Source organism: Laccaria bicolor, genomic scaffold (assembly GCF_000143565.1).
Source record: "Laccaria bicolor S238N-H82 LACBIscaffold_4 genomic scaffold, whole genome shotgun sequence".
NCBI classification, from domain to species: Eukaryota; Fungi; Basidiomycota; class Agaricomycetes; order Agaricales; family Hydnangiaceae; genus Laccaria; species Laccaria bicolor.
In genome coordinates, this window is record NW_001889875.1 from 1,500,263 (window position 1) to 1,528,132 (window position 27,870).

At 48.0% G+C, this 27,870-nt stretch overlaps 15 protein-coding genes across 15 annotated transcripts; 8 read left to right on the forward strand and 7 right to left on the reverse strand.

Moving 5' to 3' along the window:
* Positions 1-140: 140 nt before the first annotated feature.
* LACBIDRAFT_182837 (uncharacterized protein) lies at positions 141-2,387 on the forward strand (the record flags this gene model as incomplete). The annotated part of the gene is made up of 6 exons (XM_001876571.1): positions 141-939; positions 993-1,073; positions 1,123-1,280; positions 1,333-1,730; positions 1,782-2,084; positions 2,157-2,387. The coding sequence occupies 5 exons, from the start codon at positions 141-143 to the stop codon at positions 1,828-1,830; spliced, it is 1,485 nt and encodes a 494-aa protein (XP_001876606.1). The 3' UTR covers positions 1,831-2,084; positions 2,157-2,387.
* A 595-nt stretch (positions 2,388-2,982) lies between these two features.
* LACBIDRAFT_399636 (vacuolar protein sorting-associated protein 60) lies at positions 2,983-3,889 on the forward strand (the record flags this gene model as incomplete). Its single annotated transcript, XM_001876572.1, has 6 exons — positions 2,983-3,051; positions 3,104-3,208; positions 3,260-3,472; positions 3,523-3,634; positions 3,683-3,780; positions 3,824-3,889. The coding sequence occupies 6 exons, from the start codon at positions 2,983-2,985 to the stop codon at positions 3,887-3,889; spliced, it is 663 nt and encodes a 220-aa protein (XP_001876607.1).
* Positions 3,890-3,926: 37 nt separating this feature from the next.
* On the reverse strand, positions 3,927-6,106 carry LACBIDRAFT_311651 (uncharacterized protein; the record flags this gene model as incomplete). The annotated part of the gene is made up of 13 exons (XM_001877025.1): positions 3,927-4,027; positions 4,078-4,136; positions 4,193-4,353; positions 4,412-4,665; positions 4,721-4,910; positions 4,966-5,046; positions 5,099-5,193; positions 5,243-5,294; positions 5,350-5,436; positions 5,486-5,597; positions 5,647-5,877; positions 5,934-5,975; positions 6,021-6,106. 13 exons carry the CDS (start codon positions 6,104-6,106, stop codon positions 3,927-3,929), a joined length of 1,551 nt encoding a protein of 516 aa, XP_001877060.1.
* Positions 6,107-6,432: 326 nt separating this feature from the next.
* On the forward strand, positions 6,433-7,861 carry LACBIDRAFT_158234 (uncharacterized protein; the record flags this gene model as incomplete). The annotated part of the gene is made up of 3 exons (XM_001876573.1): positions 6,433-6,747; positions 6,796-7,026; positions 7,088-7,861. Coding segments are annotated over 3 exons (1,320 nt in total), but the record flags the coding sequence as incomplete, so codon positions are not given.
* A 512-nt stretch (positions 7,862-8,373) lies between these two features.
* On the forward strand, positions 8,374-9,240 carry LACBIDRAFT_311653 (uncharacterized protein; the record flags this gene model as incomplete). Its single annotated transcript, XM_001876574.1, has 3 exons — positions 8,374-8,407; positions 8,453-8,596; positions 8,663-9,240. 3 exons carry the CDS (start codon positions 8,374-8,376, stop codon positions 9,238-9,240), a joined length of 756 nt encoding a protein of 251 aa, XP_001876609.1.
* A 102-nt stretch (positions 9,241-9,342) lies between these two features.
* On the reverse strand, positions 9,343-10,772 carry LACBIDRAFT_245857 (uncharacterized protein; the record flags this gene model as incomplete). The annotated part of the gene is made up of 8 exons (XM_001877026.1): positions 9,343-9,618; positions 9,669-9,728; positions 9,779-9,816; positions 9,868-10,048; positions 10,097-10,327; positions 10,381-10,416; positions 10,472-10,497; positions 10,547-10,772. 8 exons carry the CDS (start codon positions 10,770-10,772, stop codon positions 9,343-9,345), a joined length of 1,074 nt encoding a protein of 357 aa, XP_001877061.1.
* A 184-nt stretch (positions 10,773-10,956) lies between these two features.
* On the forward strand, positions 10,957-11,280 carry LACBIDRAFT_311655 (uncharacterized protein; the record flags this gene model as incomplete). Its single annotated transcript, XM_001876575.1, has 3 exons — positions 10,957-10,982; positions 11,043-11,197; positions 11,246-11,280. The coding sequence occupies 3 exons, from the start codon at positions 10,957-10,959 to the stop codon at positions 11,278-11,280; spliced, it is 216 nt and encodes a 71-aa protein (XP_001876610.1).
* Positions 11,281-12,014: 734 nt separating this feature from the next.
* LACBIDRAFT_292833 (uncharacterized protein) lies at positions 12,015-14,928 on the reverse strand (the record flags this gene model as incomplete). Its single annotated transcript, XM_001877027.1, has 9 exons — positions 12,015-12,430; positions 12,485-12,564; positions 12,613-13,646; positions 13,701-13,880; positions 13,934-14,164; positions 14,214-14,376; positions 14,432-14,588; positions 14,734-14,783; positions 14,893-14,928. 9 exons carry the CDS (start codon positions 14,926-14,928, stop codon positions 12,355-12,357), a joined length of 2,007 nt encoding a protein of 668 aa, XP_001877062.1. The 3' UTR covers positions 12,015-12,354.
* LACBIDRAFT_143120 (uncharacterized protein) lies at positions 14,902-16,476 on the forward strand (the record flags this gene model as incomplete). The annotated part of the gene is made up of 7 exons (XM_001876576.1): positions 14,902-15,095; positions 15,150-15,233; positions 15,281-15,402; positions 15,448-15,533; positions 15,583-16,026; positions 16,074-16,350; positions 16,400-16,476. Coding segments are annotated over 7 exons (1,284 nt in total), but the record flags the coding sequence as incomplete, so codon positions are not given.
* Positions 16,477-16,626: 150 nt separating this feature from the next.
* LACBIDRAFT_311659 (spermidine synthase) lies at positions 16,627-18,687 on the reverse strand (the record flags this gene model as incomplete). Its single annotated transcript, XM_001877028.1, has 7 exons — positions 16,627-16,670; positions 16,718-16,937; positions 16,994-17,134; positions 17,189-17,513; positions 17,561-18,114; positions 18,164-18,295; positions 18,343-18,687. 7 exons carry the CDS (start codon positions 18,685-18,687, stop codon positions 16,627-16,629), a joined length of 1,761 nt encoding a protein of 586 aa, XP_001877063.1.
* Positions 18,688-19,529: 842 nt separating this feature from the next.
* Positions 19,530-19,844, forward strand: LACBIDRAFT_311660 (uncharacterized protein; the record flags this gene model as incomplete). Its single annotated transcript, XM_001876577.1, has 2 exons — positions 19,530-19,562; positions 19,608-19,844. 2 exons carry the CDS (start codon positions 19,530-19,532, stop codon positions 19,842-19,844), a joined length of 270 nt encoding a protein of 89 aa, XP_001876612.1.
* A 1,106-nt stretch (positions 19,845-20,950) lies between these two features.
* Positions 20,951-23,844, forward strand: LACBIDRAFT_245820 (uncharacterized protein; the record flags this gene model as incomplete). Its single annotated transcript, XM_001876578.1, has 12 exons — positions 20,951-21,076; positions 21,206-21,439; positions 21,492-21,578; positions 21,629-22,010; positions 22,069-22,269; positions 22,323-22,351; positions 22,407-22,623; positions 22,732-22,795; positions 22,843-22,954; positions 23,002-23,115; positions 23,203-23,314; positions 23,414-23,844. Coding segments are annotated over 12 exons (2,109 nt in total), but the record flags the coding sequence as incomplete, so codon positions are not given.
* A 958-nt stretch (positions 23,845-24,802) lies between these two features.
* LACBIDRAFT_311662 (uncharacterized protein) lies at positions 24,803-25,176 on the reverse strand (the record flags this gene model as incomplete). The annotated part of the gene is made up of 3 exons (XM_001877029.1): positions 24,803-24,858; positions 24,910-25,116; positions 25,173-25,176. 3 exons carry the CDS (start codon positions 25,174-25,176, stop codon positions 24,803-24,805), a joined length of 267 nt encoding a protein of 88 aa, XP_001877064.1.
* A 549-nt stretch (positions 25,177-25,725) lies between these two features.
* Positions 25,726-26,049, reverse strand: LACBIDRAFT_311663 (uncharacterized protein; the record flags this gene model as incomplete). The annotated part of the gene is made up of 2 exons (XM_001877030.1): positions 25,726-25,855; positions 25,910-26,049. 2 exons carry the CDS (start codon positions 26,047-26,049, stop codon positions 25,726-25,728), a joined length of 270 nt encoding a protein of 89 aa, XP_001877065.1.
* A 686-nt stretch (positions 26,050-26,735) lies between these two features.
* On the reverse strand, positions 26,736-27,720 carry LACBIDRAFT_311664 (uncharacterized protein; the record flags this gene model as incomplete). Its single annotated transcript, XM_001877031.1, has 3 exons — positions 26,736-26,818; positions 26,871-27,628; positions 27,680-27,720. 3 exons carry the CDS (start codon positions 27,718-27,720, stop codon positions 26,736-26,738), a joined length of 882 nt encoding a protein of 293 aa, XP_001877066.1.
* Between the last annotated feature and the right edge of the window lie 150 nt (positions 27,721-27,870).

Here is a 27,870-nt window from a genome sequence, read left to right on the forward strand (position 1 = left end):
GCAGCGACGACAACGGCTGCGACGGTAACGGCAACGACATGGATCGACAGCCTGAAAAAAAAAAAGCAGGCACAATTATATTACTATTAGGAGTAGAAATTCAAACTGATAGGGTTACAAAGACCTTTTGATCCCGTCCCATGTCCCACAGGTTGCTCACCGCCATTACAAGGTCAATTGCTAGGCCATCTCGTCGTATTGTAGTGGGCGCCATACGCTCTTCGTCGACCTGCAACGATCCCAAGCATTCTAAACAACCACACTTTCCCTGTGTAGACGCACACGCAGCAAGAGAGTCGAGGCTCGCAGCCTCCATCTCATCTTCATCACCAGATCAATCCCAGTCAGGACCAGAGCCCCCATACGCTCGACCCAATCCTGCTTCATACCACACTTACCACCACCCATCTCCCTTACCCCTAGCATATTATCCAACTCCTCTGCCTTCCTTCAATATTGCATACGAATCATGGGGGACTCTATCGCCATCGAAAGACAATGTCATTCTTTTACATACAGGCCTTTCAGCATCCTCTCATGCTGCCTCTACGCCTCTTAATCCCGCTGACGGTTGGTGGGAGAAGTTTATTGGTCCTGGAAAGGCACTTGATACGAACCAGTTCTTTATCATCTGTACCAATGTCCTGGGAGGCTGCTACGGTTCGACAGGGCCTTCGTCCATCGAGCCTGCCACAGGAAAGCCTTGGGCTACGCGCTTTCCAATCTTATCAATCTTTGACATGATCAACGCTCAATTCTGTTTACTGGATCACCTCGGTATCAAAAAACTATACGCTAGTGTAGGCTGTTCCATGGGGGCAATGCAAAGTCTTGCTGCGGGCTGGTTACATCCTGAACGCGTGGGGAAGATAGTGAGCATCAGCGGAACCGCCCGTAGCAGTCCTTCTGCTGTAGCCATGCGATTTGCCCAGCGAAGCGGTACGTTGTGTTGTGCAATTTTAAAGTGATGTCTGCACAAGCTTTGTGTGCAGTTCTTATGGCAGATCCAAACTGGAATCATGGTTTCTACTATGACGGACTACCCCCTCATACTGGCATGAAACTGGCTAGACGTAGGTATTGACATTGGTCATATTTGTTTCCTCCTCACTCTGTTGCCAGAAATCGCAACAATTACATATCGGTCTGGCCCAGAGTGGGACCAACGTTTTAGTCGGAAACTCCGACCTTTGCCTGAAACTGACCTCCCTGCCCCTGGCTTTCCTCGCACGCCTGCGCTTTGCCCAGACTTTCTTATCGAAACTTATCTCGACCATCAGGTCCGTCAATTTTAAATTGAAATACATCTACTATTTACTTAGCCTGGCGCAGGGCGAACAATTTTGTCTGAAATACGATGCTAATTCCCTGATCTACATATCCAAAGCGATGGACTTGTTCGACATGACACTCCCTACACTCAAATCTCTGAACCTCAAAACTTCATCCCCTTCTTCCACGCAAAATGGTGTTAACCCAGACGCGCAGCAACACAAAACATCGCACTCCAAATCCCATCCTCCACCGGTCAATCCCCCCCCTCACCTTTCTGACCTCGCAGCAGGCATGGCTCCTCTGGCACATATACCCACCCTGGTACTCGGTGTGCAAAGCGATATTCTTTTCACGGTGGAACAGCAGCGTGAGTTGGCTGACGCGTTGCGGATGTCGGGCAACGAAAATGTGAGCTACTATGAGCTCGGAGGTGTGTGGGGGCACGACACGTTCTTGTGAGTCGTCATATCATTAAAAAAAACCTTAGGGTTTATGATTATCATCAGAATTGATGTCTTGAATGTCGGCGGTGCGATACGCGGGTTCTTGTCATGATTTCTTCAGTTTCATGGATTGTGTAATACGGAAAAAAGACGGTCAAGTCTTGACCTCAGCTCTGTTTTCGGTCTCATCATACCACTGAGACCCACACTGCGAAATATGGTCCCCTGCACAGTCCATACCGCAGCCGTGATCTTTAAACCTTTGCTAAAGTCGGTTGGAGTTCACCTGGCCAGCTCCTGCTCTCACAAAACACACTGTTTATGAGACTACGCAGTAGTTCGACATGGCACTGAGAGCGTATGAGGGTATGATCACGTCGTTGTGCCAGTCACCGTTCTGAGCGTTGAGATATTCGGCGTTTTATCTTTATTTTACAGGTGAATTGGAAGATGGACTCGGTGAATACATAAACAGAGGTGAACAGACAATTATGGGAGACTTTCCATCCATCCAAAAAAGCAGAGGTGTTGAAGGCAAAGTCGGGAAGTCGAATGGCACAAAGATGAGATACGACAATTGAGGCGTAATCAATTAATAGCCCCATGAGTTCGTGAAACTAGATGTTGGTAGACAGAGAGTCTGAGACTTGAAACCATCAATTGGAGCACAATCGAGAGCGCCACACCAAGCCATAAGGCAGGGTTCAGTAAGAGCCATAAGTGTCCCAGGTGTGATAGGTCGAATGTTTATCATGCGTAAACCGTCGCTGGTCGCGTCAGAAGGCTGGAAAGGACTGGAAGGCAGAAGTGAGCTTTCTTGCGCATCCTCGGGGTATACCAAAGACGGCGGAGTATAAGAAGATGCTGGGTAATCGTCAGTCCAGATTTCTCCAAGGTCATCGCTTTGCGGAGCACGCGCGGATGAATTGGTGTCTGGATGAAGTCGGGTTTTGTTGAGGAGTAGCGAGATAGCGAAAAGGTACCTTGGGTGGCCGAAATCATCCTTCTCAGAACGGCGGTGCTTTGAGCGCTATACGGAAGCGGAACGGGGGAAACGATAGGAATTTCTTGGCTTTCTACGGGATATGACTGCGAAGTTCCTTGCAACTCCGTTGGCTCGCCAGGCTGACAGAAGAGTGGATCGTTATCGACGCTGGACATAGTAGCCCATAGAGAGTTTAGCAAGTTTTCAGATGGGATTTGGTTGGTTGTGCAAGAGGAAGGCATGCTCGGACCCGTGACGTCACAACTACTGCTCATTGCCATGAATCGGTTTTTTGGAAACGCTGCCAGTAAAAAACCAAAACCTTCACTTCAAGATGCAATCGCATCGGTTAGTTCGCCCGACTTATCGCCTGTGCCCGACGTGAACTCGATTGCCACAGACAGACGCACGAATGGCTTCCATTGAAGTCAAAGTCCGGAAGCTCGATGCTGAGCTTGCGCGGTACAAGGAACAGATGAGCAAGCTGAGACCAGGTCCGGGGAAGGTGCTGTTTCAATGCGTATCAATTGAGCATCGCTCATGTTCTATCACACAGAACGCGATACAGGAAAGGGCACTCAGGACGTTGAAGCAGAAGCGTATGTACGAGGCGCAGATTGCGCAGCTCACACAACAAACCTTCAATATGGAGTCGGCTGCCCTCGCAACTGACAACCTACGAAATACAATGGCCACGGTCGATGCCATGCAAATAGCGAACAAAGAAATGAGGAAGCAATATGGGAAGATTGACATTGACAAGATCGAGGTGAGCTGTTCTTGCCTTGGGTGGCTGGTGGATATTGACTTTGTTCTTAGAATATTCATTACGACATGGAAGACTTGCTGGAGCAGGCGAATGAGATTCAGGAGACTCTTGGTCGGTCTTACGCCGTCCCTGATGAAATCGACGAGGCAGATCTTGAAGCAGGTGCGCCAATGCCGTTTTAGCCCATTCAATTTCTTACAATATATGCAGAGCTGGATGCGTTGGCTCTGGAAGAGGAAGAGGAGGGTACTTCCTATCTGGCAGATCTTAACAAAGTCCCTGACTTTATAGACGAGCCACCTGTGGAAGTCGGAGAGGTCTGTAACCTCCTCTTACAATCTATTTTGTCAGACACTCATATGTGCTTCATCAAAGACCCCAGCTCGGCAAGAAGCCATCCGGACGACAGCGTCATAGAATTGTAAGATACCAAGTAACCTGTAACCCAGATAAATCAACCATATCTCCGCCCCTCTGTACTTCCGAACCAATCGTCCATTTCTCTTGATACCTCTGCACGGGCTGTATTAATAATGATGGACTTGCTTTGCGAATCTACGAAAGTGGTTGAGCTGTGCCCTAGCGGTGAGCAAAATGGCACGTACAGGATTCTAACGATTCAATGCCATTCTCGCGACCAATGCCACTCCCTTTCATCCCACCCCTAAATGAGGATTATATTGACAGATCGAGACAGACAATTTTGTCGCAATCACATACCAGGGTGAACTTGGGTCGTTGCGATGGTGCGTATTTACCCAGCAAATGCCCGCTTCTATCTCAGCAGCGACACGATGGGCTCGGGACAGATCCGAAGTCCAGATACCGGCCCCAAGGCCATACTTGCAATGATTTGCCAAACAAATACCTTCAGCCTCGTCCTGCCGAGAAAGGGATAGATGGCTTGGTTATAGACCTCCAACCTAAGAATTTCCTCACCGAAAAGCGCTTTATTACGACCACAGGCCCAAAAATTTCTTCCTTCCACAATTCATCTTCCACGGAAATGTTCGTGATGACCGTGGGCGGGAAGAAGCTTCCTTTCGAGAAATCAAAGCCATCTAAATCGGAAGTTCCAGACATGGGTTCGCCACCTCTGAGAATTGTACCGTTTGTGCGCTTCACCATTCCTTCCATACGCTGCAAATGGTGGGACGAAATGACCGTTCCCATCGAAGATTTTGGGTTCAATGCTGACGAGATCGAATTTGTAAATTGTTGCAGTTGGCAAAATGGAAAGATACAAACGATTGCCCATTCCACGTCGGATGGTATCTACTTTTTCAAGGAAACGGGCTAGGAACTTGTCGTATATCCTGTCTTGAATGAGTATCCGTGCACCTGATACGCATGTTTGACCAGATGCTATGAACGAGGCAAAAGCTGTCCCGTTGACTGCAGCGACCAGATCAGCATCGCTGAATATGATGATGGGTGCCTGAGGATCCACATAATCAGTAAAAATGTAGTTTAGATCATTCTCGCTCAATTGCCTTTCCGCCTAATTCAGCAGTGTAAGCCACAATGTTGGACCCGACAACGCTTCCTATTGCACGTCCGGTTTGCGTGCTTGCCTATCGATTCGAATTTAGATAATTCTTGCTCGTATCCTGTTTTGTAACTCACGGTGACGTCGACTTTTCGAATCAAAGGATGCTTTACAATCTCTATACCTGTACCCGGTCCATATCCAGGTAAGATATGTAGTACGCCAGGGGGAACTAGAAAGCCTCAAATCAATTGGAATCGGTACTTGTTCAAATAGCTTACCTCCAGCCTCTTTGGCCATCCCTGCAAATTCAAGGACAGTCAATGGAGCCAACTTGATAGCAGGGCGTGAGGGTTTCGCAATGATGGGAAGCGTTTGGTTGGAGTACCTCAGATGGTTTGACAATGACACTGTTACCAGCCGCAAGAGCCGGCGCCATTTTTTTCACTGCAATCAACAAAGGATGGTTGAAGGGCTTTCCAGTAAGGTGTCAGCCTGTGCATCATACGGAAAAAGTAACATACTGTAATTTGGGCCACAACACCAAGTGGTACACGTTGGACATAATTGAGGAGACTTCCCTGTGTTGGAGCGACGAAGGCTTGAGTAGTACGTAGTAAAGCCGCAAAGTAATCTCTAGGAGAGCGCTTTTAGCGACCCACTTACATTGAAATCCGTAACTTACAACCATTCAGGCAATCGTCCAAGTTGAGCTTTCATCTCATGAATGGTCCTACCTGTCTGGCGGGTCTCAATCACCGCAAGATCGGGAATGCGTTCCTCGAGGATTCGCGCAAGGTTTGAGAGAACCTTGGAACGAGCAATGGGTGGCAATCTTGACCATACCCCCGATCTAAATGCGGTGTCCGCATCGGCAATGGCGAAGTTGACGTCCTCTGTCGAAGCAGATTTTACCCTGTTGTTAGAGGTCTTTCAGGTGCACTTCAGTCGTTGTAAAGTGTGATTTCATACGTGGAGAGTATTTCCCCTGTGGACGGATCGTTGACCAAGAATCTAAAAGGATGGAGTAAGAATGCAAGTTCAGTTTATAGTACTTACTCTTCCCCATTGAAATTCGGCAAATAGTATTTTTCTTTACGCAAGGCTCCATGAATGTGGCGACTCAGGTGAGCTCTGCAAGCCATGTCACGTGCTCTAATTTTTCTTAACTTTGGTTGACCTTTTTGGTTGTACTCTGGTTCTTTCTTTCCTCATGCCTCCTCGACGTTCTTCTCGTGCTGCTTCAGCGAAACCCCCGTCGAAAACAAAGACAGAGGAGAAACCAGCCCCGAGATCGCGCGATAAAGCAACCTCCAACAAGCGCGCCCACTCTCCAGAACGAGCTGCTTCCCCACCACTCAAGCGCTCTCGTACCGAGCCATCCAAATCAGAGAACGTGCCCCCGGCTGCGCCGCCGCCTTCTCGCAAACCACGCTCAAAGAGTGTCACCACCAAACCCCAGTCTCAAACAAAGAAACCCCCCAAGAAGCTCTCGCCAGTTCCTGAAGCCCGGCCAGCACCACCTCCACAGCTTAAACCGTACTTCAACCCTTTGCCTGTGCCACCCCAAAAACAGAGACCAGGAGCAATCCTTTTCGCATGGGGCGCGGGAAACTTTGGTCAATTCGGAATGGGTCCCGACATTATCCACGAACTCTCAAAACCTAAACGCAATGTTTGGGTTGAAGAGAAGATAGAAGATGGCGCTTTTGGCGAAGATGGTGCTGGCCTTGAATCTATTGCTGCAGGTGGCCTTCATAGTGTCCTTGTTGATGAGAAAGGCACGGTGGGTACTTTTACTCCCCGTATTCAGCATGTCACTGATCCTTTGTAGATTTGGACATGCGGTGTTAACGACGATGCTGCCCTTGGTCGTATTACACAAAATGTTCCCGATCCTAATAATCCCGGGTCTTTCCTGAGTATTGACGAACTGACAAGCATCCCTCACCCGCTTCAATCGCTAGCCGACGACAATTTCCGGGCCGTAAAAGTTGTCACAGGCGATAGTATATGCGCTGCACTTAGCACAGATGGGGAACTCCGTGTATGGGGCTCGTTCCGTGTGAGTCACATCGCTTCAGTAACATTCTGACCACAATTACTCACACGATTGTTTAATTTAGGTCAATGAAGGCTCTCTTGGCTTCTCCAATGGCCTAAAACATCAATTTAAACCTGTACCGATCCTTGAACTCAGCCATAAACCTGGTGACACTGAAAAGGTGTCTTCCATCGCTGCTGGGAACAATCACCTCCTTGTTTTGACTACTCACGGTAGCATTTACACGTGGGGTGCCAGCGAGCAAGCTCAGCTTGGCCGAAAAGTTCTCGAACGACGAAAGATTCACGGTACGGTGCCCGAAAAAATCACCCTTGGAAACCGTGCTCGAAAGGCGGTGACTGTTGGGGCCGGGGCATACCATTCATTTGCTGTTGATGACAAGGGTGATGTCTGGGGCTGGGGATTAAACAGCATGGGTCAAACTGGAACGGGATATGAGTCCTCAGATGACTCCCTAGTTCAGCTTCCCCAAAAGGTCGAACGATTGAGCAAAGAATCACTCGCCGGCGACGTCGTTGTTGAAATTGTCGGTGGCGAACATCACACCCTCTTCCTCACCTCCACTGGCCAAGTGTTTGCCTGTGGTCGTTGCAACGCTGGTCAACTTGGCCTTGCAGAAGATGATTCTGCCTTCCAGAACTATCCTGATCAGGACTTTATCCCGGTACCAACCCGAATCACTTTCCCGGACCCTGACGACCCCGTCGTTCAAATTTCTGCTGGAAGCCATAACAACTCTGCAGTCACAAAAGGTGGTGCCCTGTATTCATGGGGCCAGGGCATCCAAGGAGAGCTGGGCGTTCAGGAAGAAGAAGTGCGCACCCCACGTGTCATTGTGCGCAAGGAGGGTGGCACCTGGTTTGCCGCAGCCGTTGCATGTGGAGGGCAGCATACCCTTGGCCTCTTCCGGAAAAAATAATTGCACGTCTCTCTAAATCAGCACATCACATTCACGACATATCATCTGGTTCGCACTACATACTTAGATTTATTGTTGGACAATTTTTTTGTATCTCGATCTGTTTTCTCGAGCTTGGCTATCAGGTCGTTCCGACGTATCCCGAGCATTTTTTACTACTGATACTGCGTCGTAGAACATCAATTTATTGACGTGGCATGGAGTAACCAAACCCATACATATTATTAGCTCCTAATTGAGTTTGTCATCAACCCCAATCTCCTGCTCAGTGCGCACCGCCGGGACTAACAACTTCATCTGTATTCTGCAATGACACTTACAAAGGTTAGTTTGAACGAAAAAAATCATAACGGGAGGCTCATGGTGACATACTACCGTAACTCAAGGTCATTCCTAAAGGCCATACCTTCCTCAATGTTGGAAGCTTTATGACGACAAAAGCCAACATGTACATCTACAATGGTTTGTTCACAATTTGAACGCGTCTTTGACGCGTTTTTCCGTTAGATTTTTATGCGTACGCAATTCTGGACCTGGTCGACAAAAACCTTGCAACATTGCACGCCAAGATCATCAAGAAAGACTGGGATGAGGCCTACAGCATTCTTGAAGGACTTTCCGTTTTTGCGGAAATGGAGGGCACATGGACGCGTTAGTTCTCTTCACATTGAATCAAAAGCGCATATACGATGATAATGTGTTTTTCTTTCTTTGCAGAGTGTGACGACGGGGAGCGCGTGCAGGTTACGAACAAGGTTTATGGCGCTTCTGCCGTCGCAGTCCTACGTGGCCTCCAGAAAGCTGGACGACTCAACCCCGCTGAATTCCCGAGCTTGGAAAATCTTCTCAAAACTATTGCCTCGTTTGGGGAGATGATGGAGAGCTGTAGCTGCAACTCTGACTACGCGAAGTTGGCGAGGGCGATCGCTAGACGTTTATTCAAGGATAAAACCGAAGAGGACCTCGCTCTAGAGAAGGCGCGTTTGAATGAATTCATCGAAAGTATTGAGGACAAGGAGGAAAGGGACGAAGTCAAGGCGGACTTGAAGGAAAAGGAGGAAGAGGATGATGACGAGAGCGAAAAGTTCTGGTTCAGAAAAGGCGAAATTTGTGATGAAGACGAGAAAGATCCTGACTGGGTTCTGTCTCGGGTGTGGAAGGAGTACAAGTCCCATCTCTCCTCCGTGCCGAGTGGGCCCATGCGTGGACCTGGATCTTGGGACATCAACAAGTGGTCCGCCGCTCAGAAGAAGCCATTTGAATTTGAAAAGCATGGTTCTGAAGATGAGTTTTAGCAATGCGAGTACAGAGTCTTCCGTTTATTCCACATTGAACGAACATGTCAATCCTGAAGCTGAAGTTCCGCATCGTTGTAAATAATAAATTCGCCAGAATAATCACGTATATGTCACCGCCAGGCGGCCCACAATGTACGCTCCCGCATTCACGGGCGGGTATTTCATCTCCTTTCCACAATTGGGTAGGCAAGAAACTTCTGTACTGAAGTTTGGATTGCAGAAAAATGCAATTGATTGTCGAGCTGGGGTCACGAGTTGATCGTCACTCTCGGTCAAGCGAGAGGGAGGTGCGACGACACGATGCACAGTTGATCGCAAGAGATCATTGCTCCACCGCGCGAGTAAGTCTCCAACGTTCACAACGATGGTCTCAGGCTAAAAAGTGTCAGTTGATTACAGGCCAGGTGGAGAACGACATGACTTACAATCGGGGTGGCGGGAATAAACGCACCTGTGTGCGGATTTTGTACCTCAAGTCCTCCGACCTAGCAATAATCAATGGAGCAACAACAATTAGTTTAAATATCTTTCTTACGGAGTCTTGGAACAGAAGGGTCAATGTCCCATAATCTGCTTGTGCGCTGCTACGTCAACAAATGCAAGGCAATAATATGACGGGATTACCGCTGTGAGCGCCAGCACGTGCTTGTCCTTCAACCTCCAACATAGATCGCTTGATGGGAGGATATGACAGAAGTCTCAGATTGTGGCATTGCTCGTTGATCTTCTGGTCGAAAAAGTCTGGGTTGAGCTCAAGTCCTAAGGCGATGGCACGCATGACATCCGCGTGAAGATCGTGGCAAATCTGCAAGATGGTCAACGGTTAGGCCTCCCATTTTGGCACTGGACCTACCTGATAGAAGTCCAACATGGTGCGTTTAAATAGAGGAGCGTCTCGCTCCTCTGGCCATTGATTCTTCCATTCCGAATCCCAATCCCTGCCTATTTCCATAGTTTCTTTGTAGTCAGGAGCTTTAGCACGGAGAGAGGCAATCTCTGCTGGATCCGCCGACTGAGTTACACGTTCGCGTCCGATCTTAACATATCCACGATTTGAACGTGGGTCTTCCCATGCAAGTTTCGACTGGCAAACTCCTTCTGAAACGCCACTCTCGAGCATTGCGATAGGTGACGTACCTTAGTTTCCATTGGCATCTTGAAAAACTCTGCACTCTTGACCACACTGTGAGCGCCCTTAATTTGCACCCCTCCCAGTAAGGCCTCTCACCTTCCTAAACGTGTTCTTCACCGTTTCTACGATCGGTGAGACGAAACAGTCGTCCAATGGAAGGCGTAAACATACCTTGTGGTATGCCATGATCTGAGAGGTATATGAATCCAGTCTCCCTAAAAGCTGAAACAATCTCATTGGCAGTTTTCTGTTTCTCAGAACTCGACGAGGCTTCACGGAACTTTGCAAAGTTTATGACAGGTATATTGAAGGACGACAAGTCTTGGGCGACGGTGACAAGGCAGCGCGTCTTCAATGCCGTTCGGGCAGCGAGGTGGAGCGGTCTAAGGCAAAGCATGGTTTGATTCCGCACATTGTATCCGAAAATGATCGCCCGATCGACGTTCGCGGAGTGAGCCCGTAACATGCGCGCGACGCACTCTCGACGCGTATGTCATATAAACGGTACTCCAAACACGACCTCTTGGGTCCTGTAGAACCATTCTTCATTCTCCAGAAAAACATTCCAAACTTGTTCAGAAATGCAGTCTAGGAAAATTTCCACCAGGCAAATGATATTCTTTGTGGACTTCCACAACTTCTCAACTAACGTTTGTATTTTTGATAGTCCCAACCCATCATACTCGTTTCATGGTTCAAACTCGAGCAACTCCAAAGATAATGGGTCTGTAGTCCTGGAGGTATATAGAAATATGCTCACTACAAGTTATGCTTCTGTAGATCGGGTGGTCGAACTTACCACATTCCCAACTACGCGACAAGGTAAGGGATTCTATTGTCGCGTTCAAGCTCAACTGAAGCACTGATTAGTTACGCAAATGAAAATTCGAGACTTATATCGGTAACCCTAGATGAAGACAAAGGGACGAAACGAGCGATCGTGACGATCGTACTCTTGTTCCTGCTCTTTTTCGCCATCCCGGTACTTCTGCTGGTGTTGAACGTCACCAAGTCTATCAAGATACCGGTGATTCACGAAAAGGTGGCTAAGTATAGGGTTTGAAAAGCTTCGTAGGTCTTACGATCCAATTCTTCAAGGGAATGGACGAGAGGGGATCTTGGAAAAACCCATACATCAAGGAAAACGCCACGAAGACCAAGAAAGGCTGGAGACAGCGGGGCGTGTATTGGGACGTGCCTCAGGGAAGCGAACACTGCTTGGCACATGGAACTCGAGAATACAGTGCCAAGTTGCAGAAGATACCATTTTTCACCAACTGGAGAGACGCTTGCCAGAACACACAAGCGATGATCCACAACACTCTGTTTGAATCACCCACGCGTTGCGAAAAAAAGGTCTGTCTCGGGTACAAGTACGGTTGCAGTCCTGACGTGTTCGCACTTCTATAGTGGCTTTTCGGTGCCGTGACGGGATATTGGGTTGTCAATGTCGGCGAACCTGACTGTTTGCCATACTGGGGGAGTTTCGTAGACATGGCGAGTGCAATACATGGCAGGGAAGACTTGCATCGTTGCTTATGGCTCGTGTACAGGGATGCGCTGCCAAAGGATCAGGTCTCCGAGTAAGTACAAGCTTTGTGCCGCTGACTTGCATACTTTATCTGACTTTGCCCAATGTAGCGACTCAAATCACGTCTTTGGGGCATTAAGAAGGGCGAAGACTGGATGATACTTTGTTCGACTGCGCCTGCAACAATCCACGGTCGATATATAAAATTTCCACAGTCCTGTGACGACCAGGTAAGTAAGCTGGTTCGTGATGGGCATACGAATTGACATTTAGGATATCAGGCCGTCTGGGGCATCTACGGGAAATGGGATGTTGATGATTCGACATGTTAACAATGGACAACTGATGTGTCATTCATTAATATCCAACGGATATAAGATTGTCTGCGTATGATGCCATAGACAATCATAGCGTGGTCAATGGATATACGGTCCTTTCCAGCCAAAGACTATGCCGCCGTTGTGGCAGGTGAGCGCAGGCGCCTGAACACGGCCATGAGATTCTTTCCACCGTCTTGTCCCCATCTATGAATGAAAGCCGATGAGCAACGTTTCGCTAAAGTTGGGCGGCCAACTCACTCTCCAGCTGCGACCTCTTCGCAGCATTGTTCAAATTCTGCTGATAATGATACTTCATCCCATTTATCAATGACGTAATCCTTTTGTGAAATGAGCCAATCAAATCAAGATTTGCGGAAACAACCCACCTCCACAAGGGAGTGCAACTCGTCCCATACTGTGGTCGCAAGAAGCATTGCAAAACATGACTGTGGTGTTATCGTGGACATTATGTGCTCCAGAGCGAGAGTGGCAAGACCTGGCATTGCGTATCGATGAGCTACTTGGTACATCGATAGAGCAGAAGCAGGTGCTGGTGCTGGTGTTGGATGAGGATGAGGGTCTGGTGTCGACGATACCTTCGAGTGACACTGCCTCGTTGAGCTAGGTGAAACGGGATAGCGTGATGATGGCGGGAAATTTGTCGATGGTGGGACTGGAACAGCTTTAGATCTAGGTATCGAGGAGGGGCTGCTGGGACCACCCGTGGACGATAATCCGGATGGCCCAGTACGGCGGGATGACGGTGGCTGGACAGGCCGGACGCTGATAGAAGCACTTGTAATAGATTTGGATGGTGCGGTCCGTGGGCCAGAGCTAGATATGTGGGATGGAGTTGTTGGAGTGCTGCCAGCCTGATACGCCTCTGATTTAGCACTTGTAGACCGACTCATACCGCCACCTGGGGAGAGACTATCGCCGCTTTCAATGCTTCGTGTATCGCCGATATCATTGCCACCTCTATGAAAGGTTTTCCAATCCCAATCGTTGTCGCCAGAGTTGAGCCATTTTGCACTTCGACCAGCACCTACCCCATCAACTGCAGCTCTAGGATCGTCATTTTGTTTGAATAAAAGCCAATTTGCGTAGCAAAACTTGAGAAGCCAGTATATGGTCTCGTAATCGGCTTCTTCAACAATAACAGTGTAAAGTTTCCTTTCCCCTGATGTCGGGGCAGAATTCTCTGAAAATGAAGACGAAAGCATTGAGGCAAAATATTCTGATCTCCGTGTAAGAATATCAGAATGAGCATAAATTATGCGTCTGCGAGCTGTCATTTGAGAGGGAAATAAGGATTGCGATGACACAGAAGATGCGGAGCGGTGAGATGTAGCATCCGTCGGGCTTGATGACGCCTCAACCGCCAATCGCTCCAAACATACGAAACGGACATCACCAGTGTCTACAGATTGATGTTGCGTAAATAAATGTTGCAGACAAATTACGCAAAACCTACTAGGATTATCCAGGGAAGCTTCAAGGCCATCGAGAAGATCTCGCGGAACGTAATATACAGATGGTTGCTGGGGAATTGAAGGGCCGATAGGACTGTGAATTTGCACACAGATCACCAAGGAGTCTGTCTCACGGATTCTTTGATTTTCCAACAAACTGGAGAGGGAAGGAAGTGGACATTCTTGATGTGAAAGTAAATATTGGAGAAGGAAGTGAAAAAACATTGTTGCTTACCCCAAACTTCGCTTTCTTGTCGGAACACCCAATTGTTCTGCCAGAACTCCCACACCCAGTCTGGTCGAGCGCCCCTCTCCCCAATTCTGTCGTCCTGGCATTTTATGCCCGCCATCATCGAAGCCGACGTTTCATAATCTCCTTGAGCGTAGTCCATCATTAATGAGGTGACGTAGAGAGACAGGAAGGACTGTGAAGAGGGCGTGGAATTTCCTTCACGCATGATAGGAGCTATACAACTTGTTAGTGGGTGTTATTATCCGTATGGCTGGAGGCTCACCTATTTCCAACTTGAATTTGCTGTCACCCATCACTGGGGATTGTCTAAGAATTTCGAAATCATCAGCAATAACCTGGGATTGCCCCGCTGAGGAAGACGGTTGTTCTATGCCTTCAACGAAGTCTCGTAGTTTATGAACATCACGAACGGCCCATTCAAAGCCCTAAATTAGATTATTGAGCCGTCACAGATATCAGATCAAGTATAGGAGCACTGACCATGAAGGTCCAATGACGCGTTGACTCTCCTTGCACAAAACCTGTGGTAACCATGTTGGGTGTGGCAGTAGAACGCCACAAATGACTCGCAGAGGAACTGCTGATGCTGTTTGGAGATGAGACAGACCTAGGATCCCAGCCACTTTGTAAACTCGAGCTGTGAGGATGCAAAGAAGACTGGGATGTGCGTGGACTGAATGTGGTTGCAGCCCAGGGCCAATCTGGCCTAGATATTGATGAAACCCTACCAGGGGATGTCCCAGACGTGGAGGTGGAGGACAAACGCAAGCTCTCAGACATACGTATCGACGTTATGGCTTGCCAAGTTGATATGTAGGCGCTCTGTATACGGCTGTTGTCAATAAGCTCCTCGGCCCGTTACAGTAATTCAATCACCTTGCAATCACCTCAACCACAACATGAAGGTATATCACAGTCCTACCAGATACCTTGCTACTTACGTGGGGCACCAGATAGCAATAGAAGGCTGCTGCCATGGAGAATTGGATGCCATCTATCAGCACATTAAGAATCTCGAATTTAAAAATGGATACACCGTCGATCTTCTCTTAATTTGTGGAGATTTTCAAGCCGTACGCAACTATAAAGACCTGCAATGCATGGCTGTCCCCAATAAGTACAAGGCTCTTCAAACTTTTCACAAGTAGCTGGTCAAATAGATCGATCTCCTCTGGCTCTCACAACTTGATCCTCGTAGATACTACACTTGCGAAAAAGAGGCCCCCATCTTGACTATCGTAATTGGAGGGAACCATGAAGCATCCAATTATATGTGGGAATTGTATGTGATTTTCTTCCGATTTACCTGGCTCCTCTGATAGCTCCAAGATATCATGGAGGGTGGCTAGCACCCAATATATACTTTCTGGGTCATGCAGGATGTGTACAGGTCAACGGAATTCGCATTGCAGGTGCTTCTGGGATTTACAAAATGCACGATTTTAAATTGGGTGAGCCATATTCAAACGACCCTTCTATCACTCAGAGCGTGGTAGGTAATCACGAAAAGGTGCCATACGACGCGAGTTCCATCAGAAGCATATACCACATCCGAGAATACAATGTCAGGCGGTTGTCTCTGGTTTGTTTATCTTCATTTTTTCTGTCGCCTGTCTGAATTTGCCTCGTAGTTATCAACCCCCCGGATTTTCCTCTCTCACGACTGGCCGCAGTCAGTTGAACAATATGGTGATCTTGCGGGCCTGTTACGTCGCAAAAGCTTCCTCAGAGAGGATATTAATTCTGGAAAACTTGGGTCACCCCCTCTGATGGGTCTTCTGAGGACCTTGCAACCGGAGTGGTGGTTCTCGGCACATCTACACGCCCGATACGAGGCAACGGTATTTCACCAGGATCGACCCCTTCCCCCCGCGGCTGTTCAAAATCCTGATGAGATATCTATTGAAGATGATCAAGTCCAGGAAGGAAAAAATTACATTCCTCGGAATCCTGATGAAATCTTGCTGGACGATGAAGAGGAAGATGTAGAAGTTCCTCTACTCCCTCCACCTCCATGTGCGACCACCAAATTTCTTGCACTCGACAAATGTTTGCCGAATCGACAATTTCTCGAGGTAGCTTTCGTTCTTGTCCTTCCTGCTGGCTACTCACTTGGAGCCAGATAATTACCCTGCCAACCGAAGAATCTCGCCAACCACCACTTCTAACATTCGATCCAGAATGGCTCGCTATCACGCGTGCGTTTCACCCATGGCTGTCGACGACACGACACCAGCGGCCTTTCCCACCAGAGGCAGAAGCAAGGGATATGGTCTCAAAAGAGTTTGAATGGGTTTCAAAAAATGTCACTGGCGATGCTCTACTTGTCTCAGAGCACCAACGTTTCATTCCGACAGCTCCAGGACCAGGGAACGAGGGCGCGGCGAAGAATCAGCAACGTGAGTTTTTAAGCGCCCGCCGTGCTTTTCTGTCTTAACGTCCTACCAGCACCATGGTATACCAATCCTCAGACGGAGGCATTTTGTCAGATGCTAGAGCTTGAAAACAAAGTAAACGCTCCTCCTACACAATCGCGAGATGCACCACCATAATCTTGACCCCTTGTGTGTGTTCTCCCCACACATTGTGAGTTGGTACCTTTACTTATGTGCCACACCATATTTCTTGTCATGACATCAATATATCCTACTACCAACAGGAGTCCAAGGCAGGGTCTAGTAAGTTTCCCAATGGACGTCGGGGAGAACTTGGCGCATAACTAGTGCCGTTTAGAGGTGCACAGGAAACTGAAGATACAAGACATACCTTCCCAGTGGTGTGCTCCTTGCTGTTCTTGTAGCTTTCCCAAGGAATTGTTTTTGTCCGTTAAGATATATTTTTCATTGGGCTCTCGTATCGAAGCCAGATTGACTTCGCGCTCAACAAGACTTTCGAAAACATACTTCCGCAAGTACGACCCGAGATAATCGGAACTTTTCGGTTGGCGGAAGGTCAAAGGTGAAGACGACAGCGTGCAGAATAAAACCTGCAAACGATACATGCGAAGTAAGTTGGTGACTCGGAAAGATAAGGGAGGTTTACCAAGTTAACAAATTCTGTGTCATATTTCTCCTCTGGCAAATCTTCGGACATATCATGGAATGCTCGACATTGAGGGAAGCTTCTTTCAAGCGTATTTGTGATCAATTTGGAGGACTTGGAATGAATGATGCCCGCAAAGTTCTAAGTATGACCACATTAACATTAAGAGCTTCTTGGGTGAGGACTCTCACTGACCACAACAACAATACCCTCCGTCTGCATGGTTGCCTTCAGGTCTTCCCAGAACACTGTAGTAAAAAGGTGTTCAGGCACACCTCCCCCAGAGAAGCAATCGTGTACAACGATGTCGAAAAGGGGGACATCGACGCCAGTACTAATGTCAGCTCGTCTCCGATTCACCCATGATCGGGCATCTTCTAGAAAAACATTTCCAGGTCCGGGATCTGGCAGGCTGAAGTATGTTCGTGCAGCCACATAGACAGCTGGATCGATTTCAACAATAGTCGCTGAGATATCATGCCGAATGAAAGATGTCGCCGAGATACCTGCGCCGAGGCCACTACAGCCTGTTGAAATATGTAGCAGAGGAAGTCGGCATAAACCCACATTATAAGAACATTTGACCATTTTCCCGATTTTCCCACCTCCGTGCTATTTACAAGGCGTACAGCTTCTTGTAGCACAAAAGTGCTGTAGATAGAATCACCCAGCGGAGTCCCAGATGAATCGCTGACTGGAAGGACGCCATCCAATGTCTGAACTTTGCTTCGCGTCCAAACACCGCCTAAAAGCGAATGGGATGCGCGAAGATAGCGTACTGAATGCATTTCTTGATCGTTTCCAATCTGAGACGGAAGTGGTAGCCATTCTGCTACTGTAATTAGGCCAGTCACAGATTGCACTGCAGAGAGGATCTGGAGAGGGTAGGTCGGGTGTGTAAATGGTTGGGGTAGAGGGTGAGGCAAGACAGGGTTAGCAAGAAGAGGCGATATGGACCACCATACAGCGCCAAAGACAATCAATAGAATATATTTTACTTGCAACGCGGATGAAGCCTTGTGCCGGGGAATGTGTCTCCTCGATTTGACGGTGTCTTTGTTCAGTGCTAGTGGCAACTTCATAATCCACACGGCATACGATGTGCCTGCGAAAGCCAAAAACTACGATAACGGTCAACAACTATGAGACACGAAAAAAAGTCCGACTCACTATCTGGCTCTCGGAAATAATGTTTAGGGCTGATAGTCGTGGCCATAAACGCTGAGCAAGCCCAATGACAGACACATAGATACTCGCGCATTTTATAAGACGCAGTGTGATGGGAGCCGGCGGTATCCTGTCCTGTTAAAAGTGTGAGATAGGAATAAAAACCCCAGCAGATAAGTCACATTGTGTATGCTGAAAGTGGCCAGCACAAACACCAGTGGGCCCAAGACTAAAGCATGCGTCATAGCTGGACCGAGGACGGGATCCTTCAAGAATCTTGAGGTCCAAACTGCAGTCCAATAGGTGGCATTGGGCGCAAGGGTGAGTGCGACAGCAGTGAAAAGCCAAGTGTTCGACGTAGAAATTCTACATGGTTGTAGAGCCGAGACTAGGATGGCGCAGAGGATGACCTTGTTGAGTAGAAGCGTAGTAGGCCCGGTGCCATACAAAGGAACAAGGGCGCGTTCGTACAGAAATACGATAAGAGAAAGAGGCAATACAACAGTCGCTACGCGTAACAATAACATCAGCAAAACAACAATAACATTGGTTCACTTTGTAGTCTTTGTAAGGTTCGCAAAACCTTACGAGGTTTTGCTTCACCTCTCAATGTAGTATAATCATAGTATAAAGTATAGAATGTACACTAAAACTATTTGGCATCATCCAATATTGGGGAAAGTTGTTGAAGGGATTCAAGGTCAATGGCATTTTTGCAACGACATTGGAAGCTAGGGCTAAATTATTTTGCATATTCTATGGTCATGCAAGGATACAATTTGAATCTCAGCGCTCGATGAAAAACACGATTAAGTACAAGCCCATGAAGCTGTCATCTTTACAGAGCATTGTGGACTCAAACTCCAGCGCTTGTAGTATGCACCCTCTCGTACTTACCAGCGGCAACTTCTCTCTTCTATGTAACTCCGAGTTCAAGCGGAGTTTTAATAGTTCGCGAACTGTGACATCATACATAAAGGACAAAGTCCGACTTAAAAACTATTTCAAGTACCTTCCTCTCTGCCCCCATCCACCCCCTCACTCTTACAGTGTGCTTACTTTCCCATTCTTGTGCGCGACTATCCCCAGTGCCAACTGCGCGTCCTAGCGACCTGGAGCCGACTCGCTCACTTAGCAATAGTTATGGCGAACCGTCGGCGGGAATGGAGAAGCAAAGTTGTGGAAGTTAAGTTGGGGAGGTACTGACTCTGAGGTAGGTTCTCATAGCGAGAATCCACAGCCATCTTTTACTTACGCATTCACACTACAACTAGGTCTGTCGTTGGCCGTACGGTATGTGCTTCTTTCTATGCCAAGTTCTACATGCGTTGACTGTTGCAAATTACAGGTATTCAGGCGCATATATGCGATGGGACGTGCTTGTCGGCCGCGAATGCTCCCAGTCAGTCGAGTTCCCATTCTCCTTCCTTTTCTATCTATACTTTAGGAATATCTCACCTTGTCGCTCACCCGTGGCCGAAGGCTGAGCGCCTGTCTTGCCCTCACCACCACTCCACCAAACTGCCTATGGAAACGAATGCCCACGATGATGGCCGCCCATGACGGTGCACGGACGGCCACAAACTGCCCACGACCCACCACCACCCCACCAAGGGCGATGACAGCCCCCACCACTCCCAGCTACGGGGACGGGCGCCTCACCTCACCACCCGAGCTACAGTGACGAGTGCGGGCACCAGTACCCCACATCGATGACGGCCCCACACCACCCACGAATGACGAAGGCAGCGTCACGATAATCAAACGAGGATGGGAAGAGAAAAACTCGACGCGTACGATGGTAAGTTGAGTGCGTACTGAATTTAACTCACTCCGGAAATTCTAAGGTCGGGCGTTACTCAACAGATAGTGGCGAACTTCGGGTTCGTGCGCCATTGCTTAGCTCTTTTAATCTGTGGATCTCGTACCCCTGTTTCCGTTTCTCAATTGGTCAGCCTTCCACTCTGCTTCAAAATCTTCTGCCACCTATTCGACTTCCATTTTCATTGTTGGTCACGCTGTTCCTCACTTTATGTACTTCATGTCTATTATTTTCAATACAAATTGATTTTCACTTCATTTGAGCTATTCTGAGGTTTATATATCTGGGAGCACTTTCTATGGGGGACCAATGATTGCGTGACCTTCCATGGCAAACAAAGTGGTGGAAGGTTCGTGATATCCTTCCAATGTTAGCACAACCTTACATACTTGTCAAATTCTTGCTCTGCATTCCACATTTGTTGACACCAGTGGATGATAATGCAAGGTCGGCTTAGAATTCTGGTACATTAGTGCTGATTGGTTGCATTGTAGCACCTTACATTGTAATGTAAGGTAAATGCTGATTTGCTGATGAAGTTGAAATTGAGGAGAGGCATGGTGGATCCAGCATGTACATAGTAAATAATAGCCGAGGCTGCGGAGCCGAGCACCATGTGCATCCTCATGATCACCCAATTAGCAACTTTAATGGCGAGTTCGACGACTTACGTTCGACCCTCCCACAGATGAACACTGATATGCCGGAGGACGTCCTCAAGCGCGTGCCCAACGACATACCTCGTCCTGTCACAGACTCGACTTCACGCCAAACTCGCCCTCATAGATTCACTCCTTTGTTCCGATATACGTTGATTTTGGTCTTGCTCCTCCTCGCTAAAGCCGTCGTCCCGGGCTGGAGATACCATGTTTCTGAACCTGGTCATCAGGATGACAACCATATATCTCACCGCCTAACGACTGCAGAACGCGAGAAACTCTTTCTGTGAGTTCAATTAGTACAGGGGAAGCTTTCAGCAACTGACTCTGTTGTTTAGCTCCATACCTAACCCAGAAAGTGCCCTCGCAGCATCACGAGCATATGCGACCCACCCTCATCTTGCAGGTTCAATTGAAGATTTCGAAGACGCAAAAGTACTCCTTCAGCTTTTTCAGACTGAATTCGGCATATCTGCACCTTCGTCAATTCCCATCTTTCCCGCTGGCTCTTCGGAGTCGAGGAATTCGACGCTTCTGCTCACGACGTCTGATGCACCATCCAAGCCGACCGCTTGGATTGACATCTATTACCCAGTAATGAACACGCCGCTGGATCGTAGTTTACAGATTCTTGGATCTCAGGGTGAGACTATCTGGACTGCCGACCTTGTGGAGGATGGCGACCCTCGCGACGAAGAAGCGCATAAATATAAGGACGCTGTTCCCACCTGGCACGGCTTTAGCTGCGATGGAGATGTCACTGGACAGCTCGTATATGCAAATTATGGCTTGAAGGAAGTAAGCGCCCATTAGGAATCGTGCAGCTTGGCAGCTTATTTCTTTTATGCAGGACTACGAAGAGCTTGTTTCTCAAGGGGTTAACTTCACTGGGAAGATAGTCATTACGCGATACGGTGGCATTTTCAGGGGTCTGAAGGTAAGTTATGGTGTCATTCCATCTACATTACAGATACCTGAATTTTGTAGGTGAAAGGTGCAGAAGATCTAGGAGCAGCAGGCGTCTTGATTTACTCCGACCCTCGCGATGATGGCTTCGTTACAGTGAAGAATGGTTATGCGCCTTATCCTGCAGGACCAGCAAGGAACCCAACAGCTGTTCAACGTGGAAGCGTCCAATATCTCTCATTTTATCCTGGTGATCCAACCACTCCAGGATATCCAGCCTACGAGAACTCCGACCGCACTGAAGGTGGCAATATCCCGAAAATTCCCAGTTTACCCATATCCTGGGCGAATGCAGAACGTCTTCTTGAAGAGATTGGGGACATATACTTGGGCTCAGATTCTTACGGCAGGAAGCGAGTCAGTGGGAAAGTTAGTGACACTCATGTTAGACTAGTCAACCATGGTAAGAGATGTAAGGGTCACGCAGAAGTTTTTCTGACGACTCTGCCGTTTTTGATCAGTTGATACGAAGATTACTCCTATCTGGAACACTATGGCTTCTATTCCCGGTCACATCAAGAACGAGGTTGTCGTCATCGGTTGTCACCGTGATGCTTGGGTTATGGGAGCAGCTGACCCGACGAGTGGCACTGTCTCTCTCCATGAAATAATCCGAGGGTTTGGTTCTCTCTTAAGAAAAGGCTGGAAGCCATTGAGAACAAGTGATCTTTTTCAATATTCGCACCGCTTCGAATAACTGATCTAGCTGTCGTAGTTGTCTTTGCCAGCTGGGATGCTGAGGAGGTGAGCACTTGGCTTCCCGTTCATTTCGTTTCTTTTTTTGACTTCATGCCTTCAGTACGGGCTGATTGGTAGCACCGAATGGGGAGAAGATTTCCCATCCTGGATCGCAGAGCATGTTGTGGCCTATTTGAACGTTGATGTGTCTGTGGCAGGCTCGCGCTGGACTGCTAGCGCTTCGCCATCACTTGCACATCTTTTCAAAAAGGCTGCTCTTGATATCCCACACCCCACTATTCCTGGTAAGACTTTATGGGATGCACGAGAGGATGACGGTCCATACAGGGGTAGCATTGACGGCTTGTCACCCCTTCCCGCCATCGATGCAGAGTATTTGGCGACCTACGAACTGACAGAGAAGAAGAAGCGGGCGTCGGACACAGGCATTCTACCTCTGGGGAGCGGAAGTGACTTTACAGTGTTTTTGCAGCGACTTGGGGTGCGCTTGTTATTTCCTTCCTCTTACAGGGCCTTATATCTGGATAGGTTGCAAGCTCTGATGAAGGCTTCGCATTCACACCTTCTGATGCAATCTACCACTACCATTCCATTTACGACTCTCAGAGATGGCAGGAAGTCTATGGCGATCCAGGTTTCCACCGTCATGTGCGTGGCTCACCAATCTGGTGATTGGTGTCGCTGACCCGCCACAGGTTGCCGTTGCCAGACATTTGGGCCTTGTCGGGCTACGTTTGATCGATTCTATCATTGTTCCGCTCAACACAACTCAATACGCCCTTGAGCTCGATGAATACCTTGACCAGTCAGTATTTGTTTCTAGATTCTTGTCACGTCGAATTTACATTTATGACAGGGTTGAAAATGTCCTTCCTCAGTCGTCGATTTCCAAGAAGGCTGTGGATTTCGCGCCCCTAAGACATTCAATCAAAAAATTGCAAATTGCTAGCTTCAAGCTGGACAAAGAGAAGCTCAAAGCAGAAGCGAAATTTAGGAAAATTCTTGCGAGTCTCGCCCCACCTGGCTACCAATGCAAGAACCAAAATCAACTTTGGTGGCGTGTACGAGACTGGATCAAGGGCGTCTTTGGAGTTCAGCCCCCGGAAGGGGCGTTCTGGACACGTTATCTCGATATTGACATCCATTACACGGATGCTGCCAATGAATTCGCTGGTCACTCTATTGAAGAAATCGGTCATCGTCCTTTCCCCATTTCCAAACTCATCAAGGCTGCAAAGCGTGTATCCAGGGCCAACAACAAATTAAAGGCCTTCGAGCGGGGGTTTATCTCTGAGGGAGGCATTAAGGACAGGGAATGGTACAAACATCTCGGTGTGGCGCCCGGGAAATGGCTTGGTGCGAACCATTTGCGTCCGTTGGCGACAGATTACACTAACTCTCTTCAAGGATATGGAGCTACGACATTGCCTGCCTTGACTGAGTCGTTGACGATTGATAAGAACGTGACCCTGGCGCAGTATGAAGCTGATCGACTGGTTGAACTCTTCAATACTTTGGCAAGACAGACAAGACCTTGAGGACAAGCGAGAATGATAACAGAGTATGTAAATGTGGCAGTTTGTAGAAAGAGACAACGGTTTGAATTTAAAAAGCTTTTCGAGGTGTGAATATTTACGGTGCGGCAAAGCAAGGTGTTCTGCGGTGCAATTTTTTCGATGTTGAGTTTAAAAAATATTGGTAGTAGTTCTATCGCCTGACAAGCTTTGAGTTTTGAGGGCTGTTTGGCCGCTCGATGCACCTCAGATATGGGATCGTGACTTAAAATGAAATTTAGATACCTCGCGTAACAAAGATGGTACCCTTCCCCCCGACATGGATTGCTCCCAGCTCCAGTTCTCCAAGGATGTCCGGCCCAGGTCGTGTGACTTCATTCGCTCACGTAGCTTCACTCGAGAGTTGAGGGTGCGCAACATACCGAACACGTACAGTTTCCCTGTTAAAAGAACAAAGAATAACACTAGATGATCGTGAACCCTCTGTTTTCGTGTTAAACATAAGATGTGTGTTATTGGGGGATAGATGTAAAGTCTTACTGGAGCTCCATGATAGAGGCAAGCCGCGATGAACATGCAAATGGAAGGTAATGCGGCTGATTCCCAGGTCAGAAGGATGACGTGAAGAACTATCTTGTCAGTTTCACGAATACCAGTCCGAGAGCGCCAAAGTGATGATATCACTGTCGGCGGAGGGAAAATAAGTGGAGTTTACTGCTGCAGCCAGGAAAAGACAATACATATTGAGGTGACAATGATGTCCAGGGCTTAAGTTGTGTCGATGTTTTGTATAGAGACAGCTAGGGCTCAGCTCACCTAGAGATCCAAATATCCAAATGGAAAAGGTGACAATCGTCTTAGAAGGGTATTAAGCGAATCAGTGGTGACCCGAAGATAGACTAACCCACCGATGGAAGAAGGAAATGACTTGCTGCAAGAATCTGTAAAACATTGCTTCATTGCTTGCCATGATGACTTCAAGTCACATACATTGTCCGTAGCTTCCAGGGAACGAAAGGCGATCCCCGTCGCCACAGCCTATGAGGAATAGTTGACGACAAACTACTAGACCATATTTGAGTGACTCACGAGGTAGATATTTGCAGCCATTGTCAATGCCGACAGCGTGGACAGCGGAAAGATGACCCAAGGATTTTTGTTTGTCAACTGCGCGTGCGTTACTACGAGCAAGGTCTGTGCGACGGTCATCTGACCTTCCAGCAACGACGAATGTAGAATCCTTCACACAACGAACAGATGCAACCATTGAGAAACAGGTCGGACCATTCGATGGGGCTTGTCGACTAGGCCAAGTAATCAACTTGAATAGTCAAAGAAATGAGCGAACATACCCATCGCTTATCCGAGACGGTGGTTCTCCATACTTTATAGTCTTCGAGTGCAGTCTGCAAGCTTGAAGGAGGACTGAAGTCAACACAAGGCGTCAAAGGGCGGAAGGGCAGGAATACATCGATAGGACAATGACGACTGCGACGAAGGCACGCTTCCGCCATGAATCGTCACGATAATCCGACCAATACTTAACGACTTGCGAAACGAGGGTCCCAAGTAGGAAGGCTTGTAGAAGGCCATCGAGAAGTAAGGCGCCAGGAAGATCTTCCACAGGCTCTCCCGAAATTGTATCCCTCATCAGAAAAATACAAGGGGGCGTCGACCAAGACAAAAACCTCCTAGGAAAGATCTTGGACGGAGGCTGACGGCCTCCAGAATGGGGTACTAAAACAGGTTCTTAAAACCAGCGGTTTGTCAATAATATATTAGGCTCGATCAAAACAGAATGGAAAGTAACGAGACCTAAAATAGACGAACATATCGACGCCGCAATGACGCAAAGATACATCACAGAAAGTGTAGCGAAGGCTCACGAAAACATATCATCTCTCGTCATACTTCGGTGCGCAAGGCATGCCACGCTTCAGCATGTTCTGAAGTAAAATGGAGTACTAGCTCGTCCTCCGTGGCATTGACAAACGGTTCTCGAGCCACAGTGACATAACCCATGCGGAATCGCGCACTGAAAACAGTCGTCAGATCTACAAAACTCGGAGAGGAATGGGGAAAAACTAACTCGCAGAGACGGCAGGTTCGAACGGCATCGTTCTCCCCATTTTGAATCAGCAAAGATTCGAGGCAATCCGACACCACACGAAGCCCATCTGGGCCAACTTCTATGATTTCATCATCGTCACTCTCCACGGCTTCTTCCATCGTCGTTGATACCAGGTCATTGCCAGTTTCATCTTCTATAATCTCCAACCGTGGCTTCTTCAGGAAACCTTCGATGTGGTCAAGGACATCGTGTGATACCTCATCTACCGAGCGTTTCAAGCCCACTGGAGATACCCCCTCGCTCCCCGAATGTAAATCCGTCGGCGCGGTGCTCTCGCTTGGTTGTAGGACGTTTATCGGCGACTGTGTCGTAGAAACATGGCGCAGATCAGGTCCTTGATGTTGCAAAATAGTATCCTGCAGGGCTACCGTAGATATCGTTGGTGTTTCCGTGTATCCAACAGCGCCAGAGGTTGGGGTGGGGAGCTGCTCGGAAAGCGTTGGTCCTTGACATTCTGTTAATTATGACTGTGGATATAGTATGACGATAGCCCCACCCACTATCGATGTTTGCAGAGAAGGCTGGAGTTCCATCGAAGGTATGCCATACACATCGATCGGCGAATACACAGTTCTTGAGTTTTCTGGAGGCCAAGATTTTGGCTGTGCAAGACGGTTGCTCGCCCCAGCTATTTCCATTTCACTACTCCGTGGGGAGACAGCTGGCATTGCTTCCTGGAAGTTAACCAGGTATTGATTTTGACTATGAGGCTAGAGGCTTCTATCAGGAACATGTAAGGGCAAACTTAAAACGACGTTCACCATCGTTGAAAGCGTTGCAGAGATCAGATTTTGCTTAAACATGGGGAGTTAGTTGGTGAAAAAGAAATACATGGGGTAGCAGAGATTACTTGGGCTTGAGCTGGAGCTGTGGGAAGTAAGGTTGAGCAATGGCCCAACCAGTGGCAAACTTCACGCACCTGTTTCTTTTCCAGAAACTTGCGAGGCTGGTGAGATGGAAGATCCGGGAGTTTTTTGAGGTTTCTGCTGGTAGAACGCGCGTTGGGTTTGCGTCAACTGCATGGGGTGTTGCTGGTAAGCTTTAACATTTGTGCCTTGAGCAGAAGTTGAAGTCAGGATATTGTGAGAAGGCGGCTGCATTTGCGAGTGTGTTTGATGCATGGATGGCGTATTTGAGGGGATACGTGGAGTTTGAGTACGAGAGTTGGGCTTGGACAGTGACAGTTGACCCGCACCAGCGTTCTGCTGAGACTGAGCGCTATTTTTTTGCTTGAGGCGATTTACCTCACTCAATACGCCACGATGCGCTTCTGCGAGTTTACAGTATTCCGCGTAGAGCTGTTCGTAACTTGGTTGACGTGTTTGCGCGCCCCCTGGCATCGCAGCCAACTTGAGTAGTTCGTCCCTTTGCGACTTTAGGAACCGGTTTTCTTCCTGAAGCTCAATGATCTTAGCGATCCTGTTTGCGTCCGGTAGCCTTGACCAATCTAGTCGTTCGTTCTGTGAGCGGATAACTTCCACAAGACGTCGATTGTCTTCAAAAAGTTTCACGTTTTCTGTTTGCCATTGACGATTCTGTTGCTCCATCTCTGCCATCCTTTGGGGCATTCCGGGGAAATATCCAAGTTCGGAGAGACAGCCATTAGCGGTTCCAGCCAGAACCTCGATCACTCGATTCCGCGTGGCAAGGGCTCGGTCTTTAGTCTCGGCATTACTTCTACAAAGACAAAGATGAATGACACCCGAGATGATAGGCAAAACGACATACGTTGCTTTGCGTTTCCCTTGTGCCACAGTTGAAATGCTCATGTTGGAGACAAAAATAGACGTCGAAGAAATAAGCAAAGTAAACAGACGTAAATGGCGCGTCACACATTTCCCTCTATAAGTCGACGTCAGAAAGTGGCCATGGGTGGTTATTCAAATATTCAGTTTCGGTAGAGATCGTCTAAATGAAAA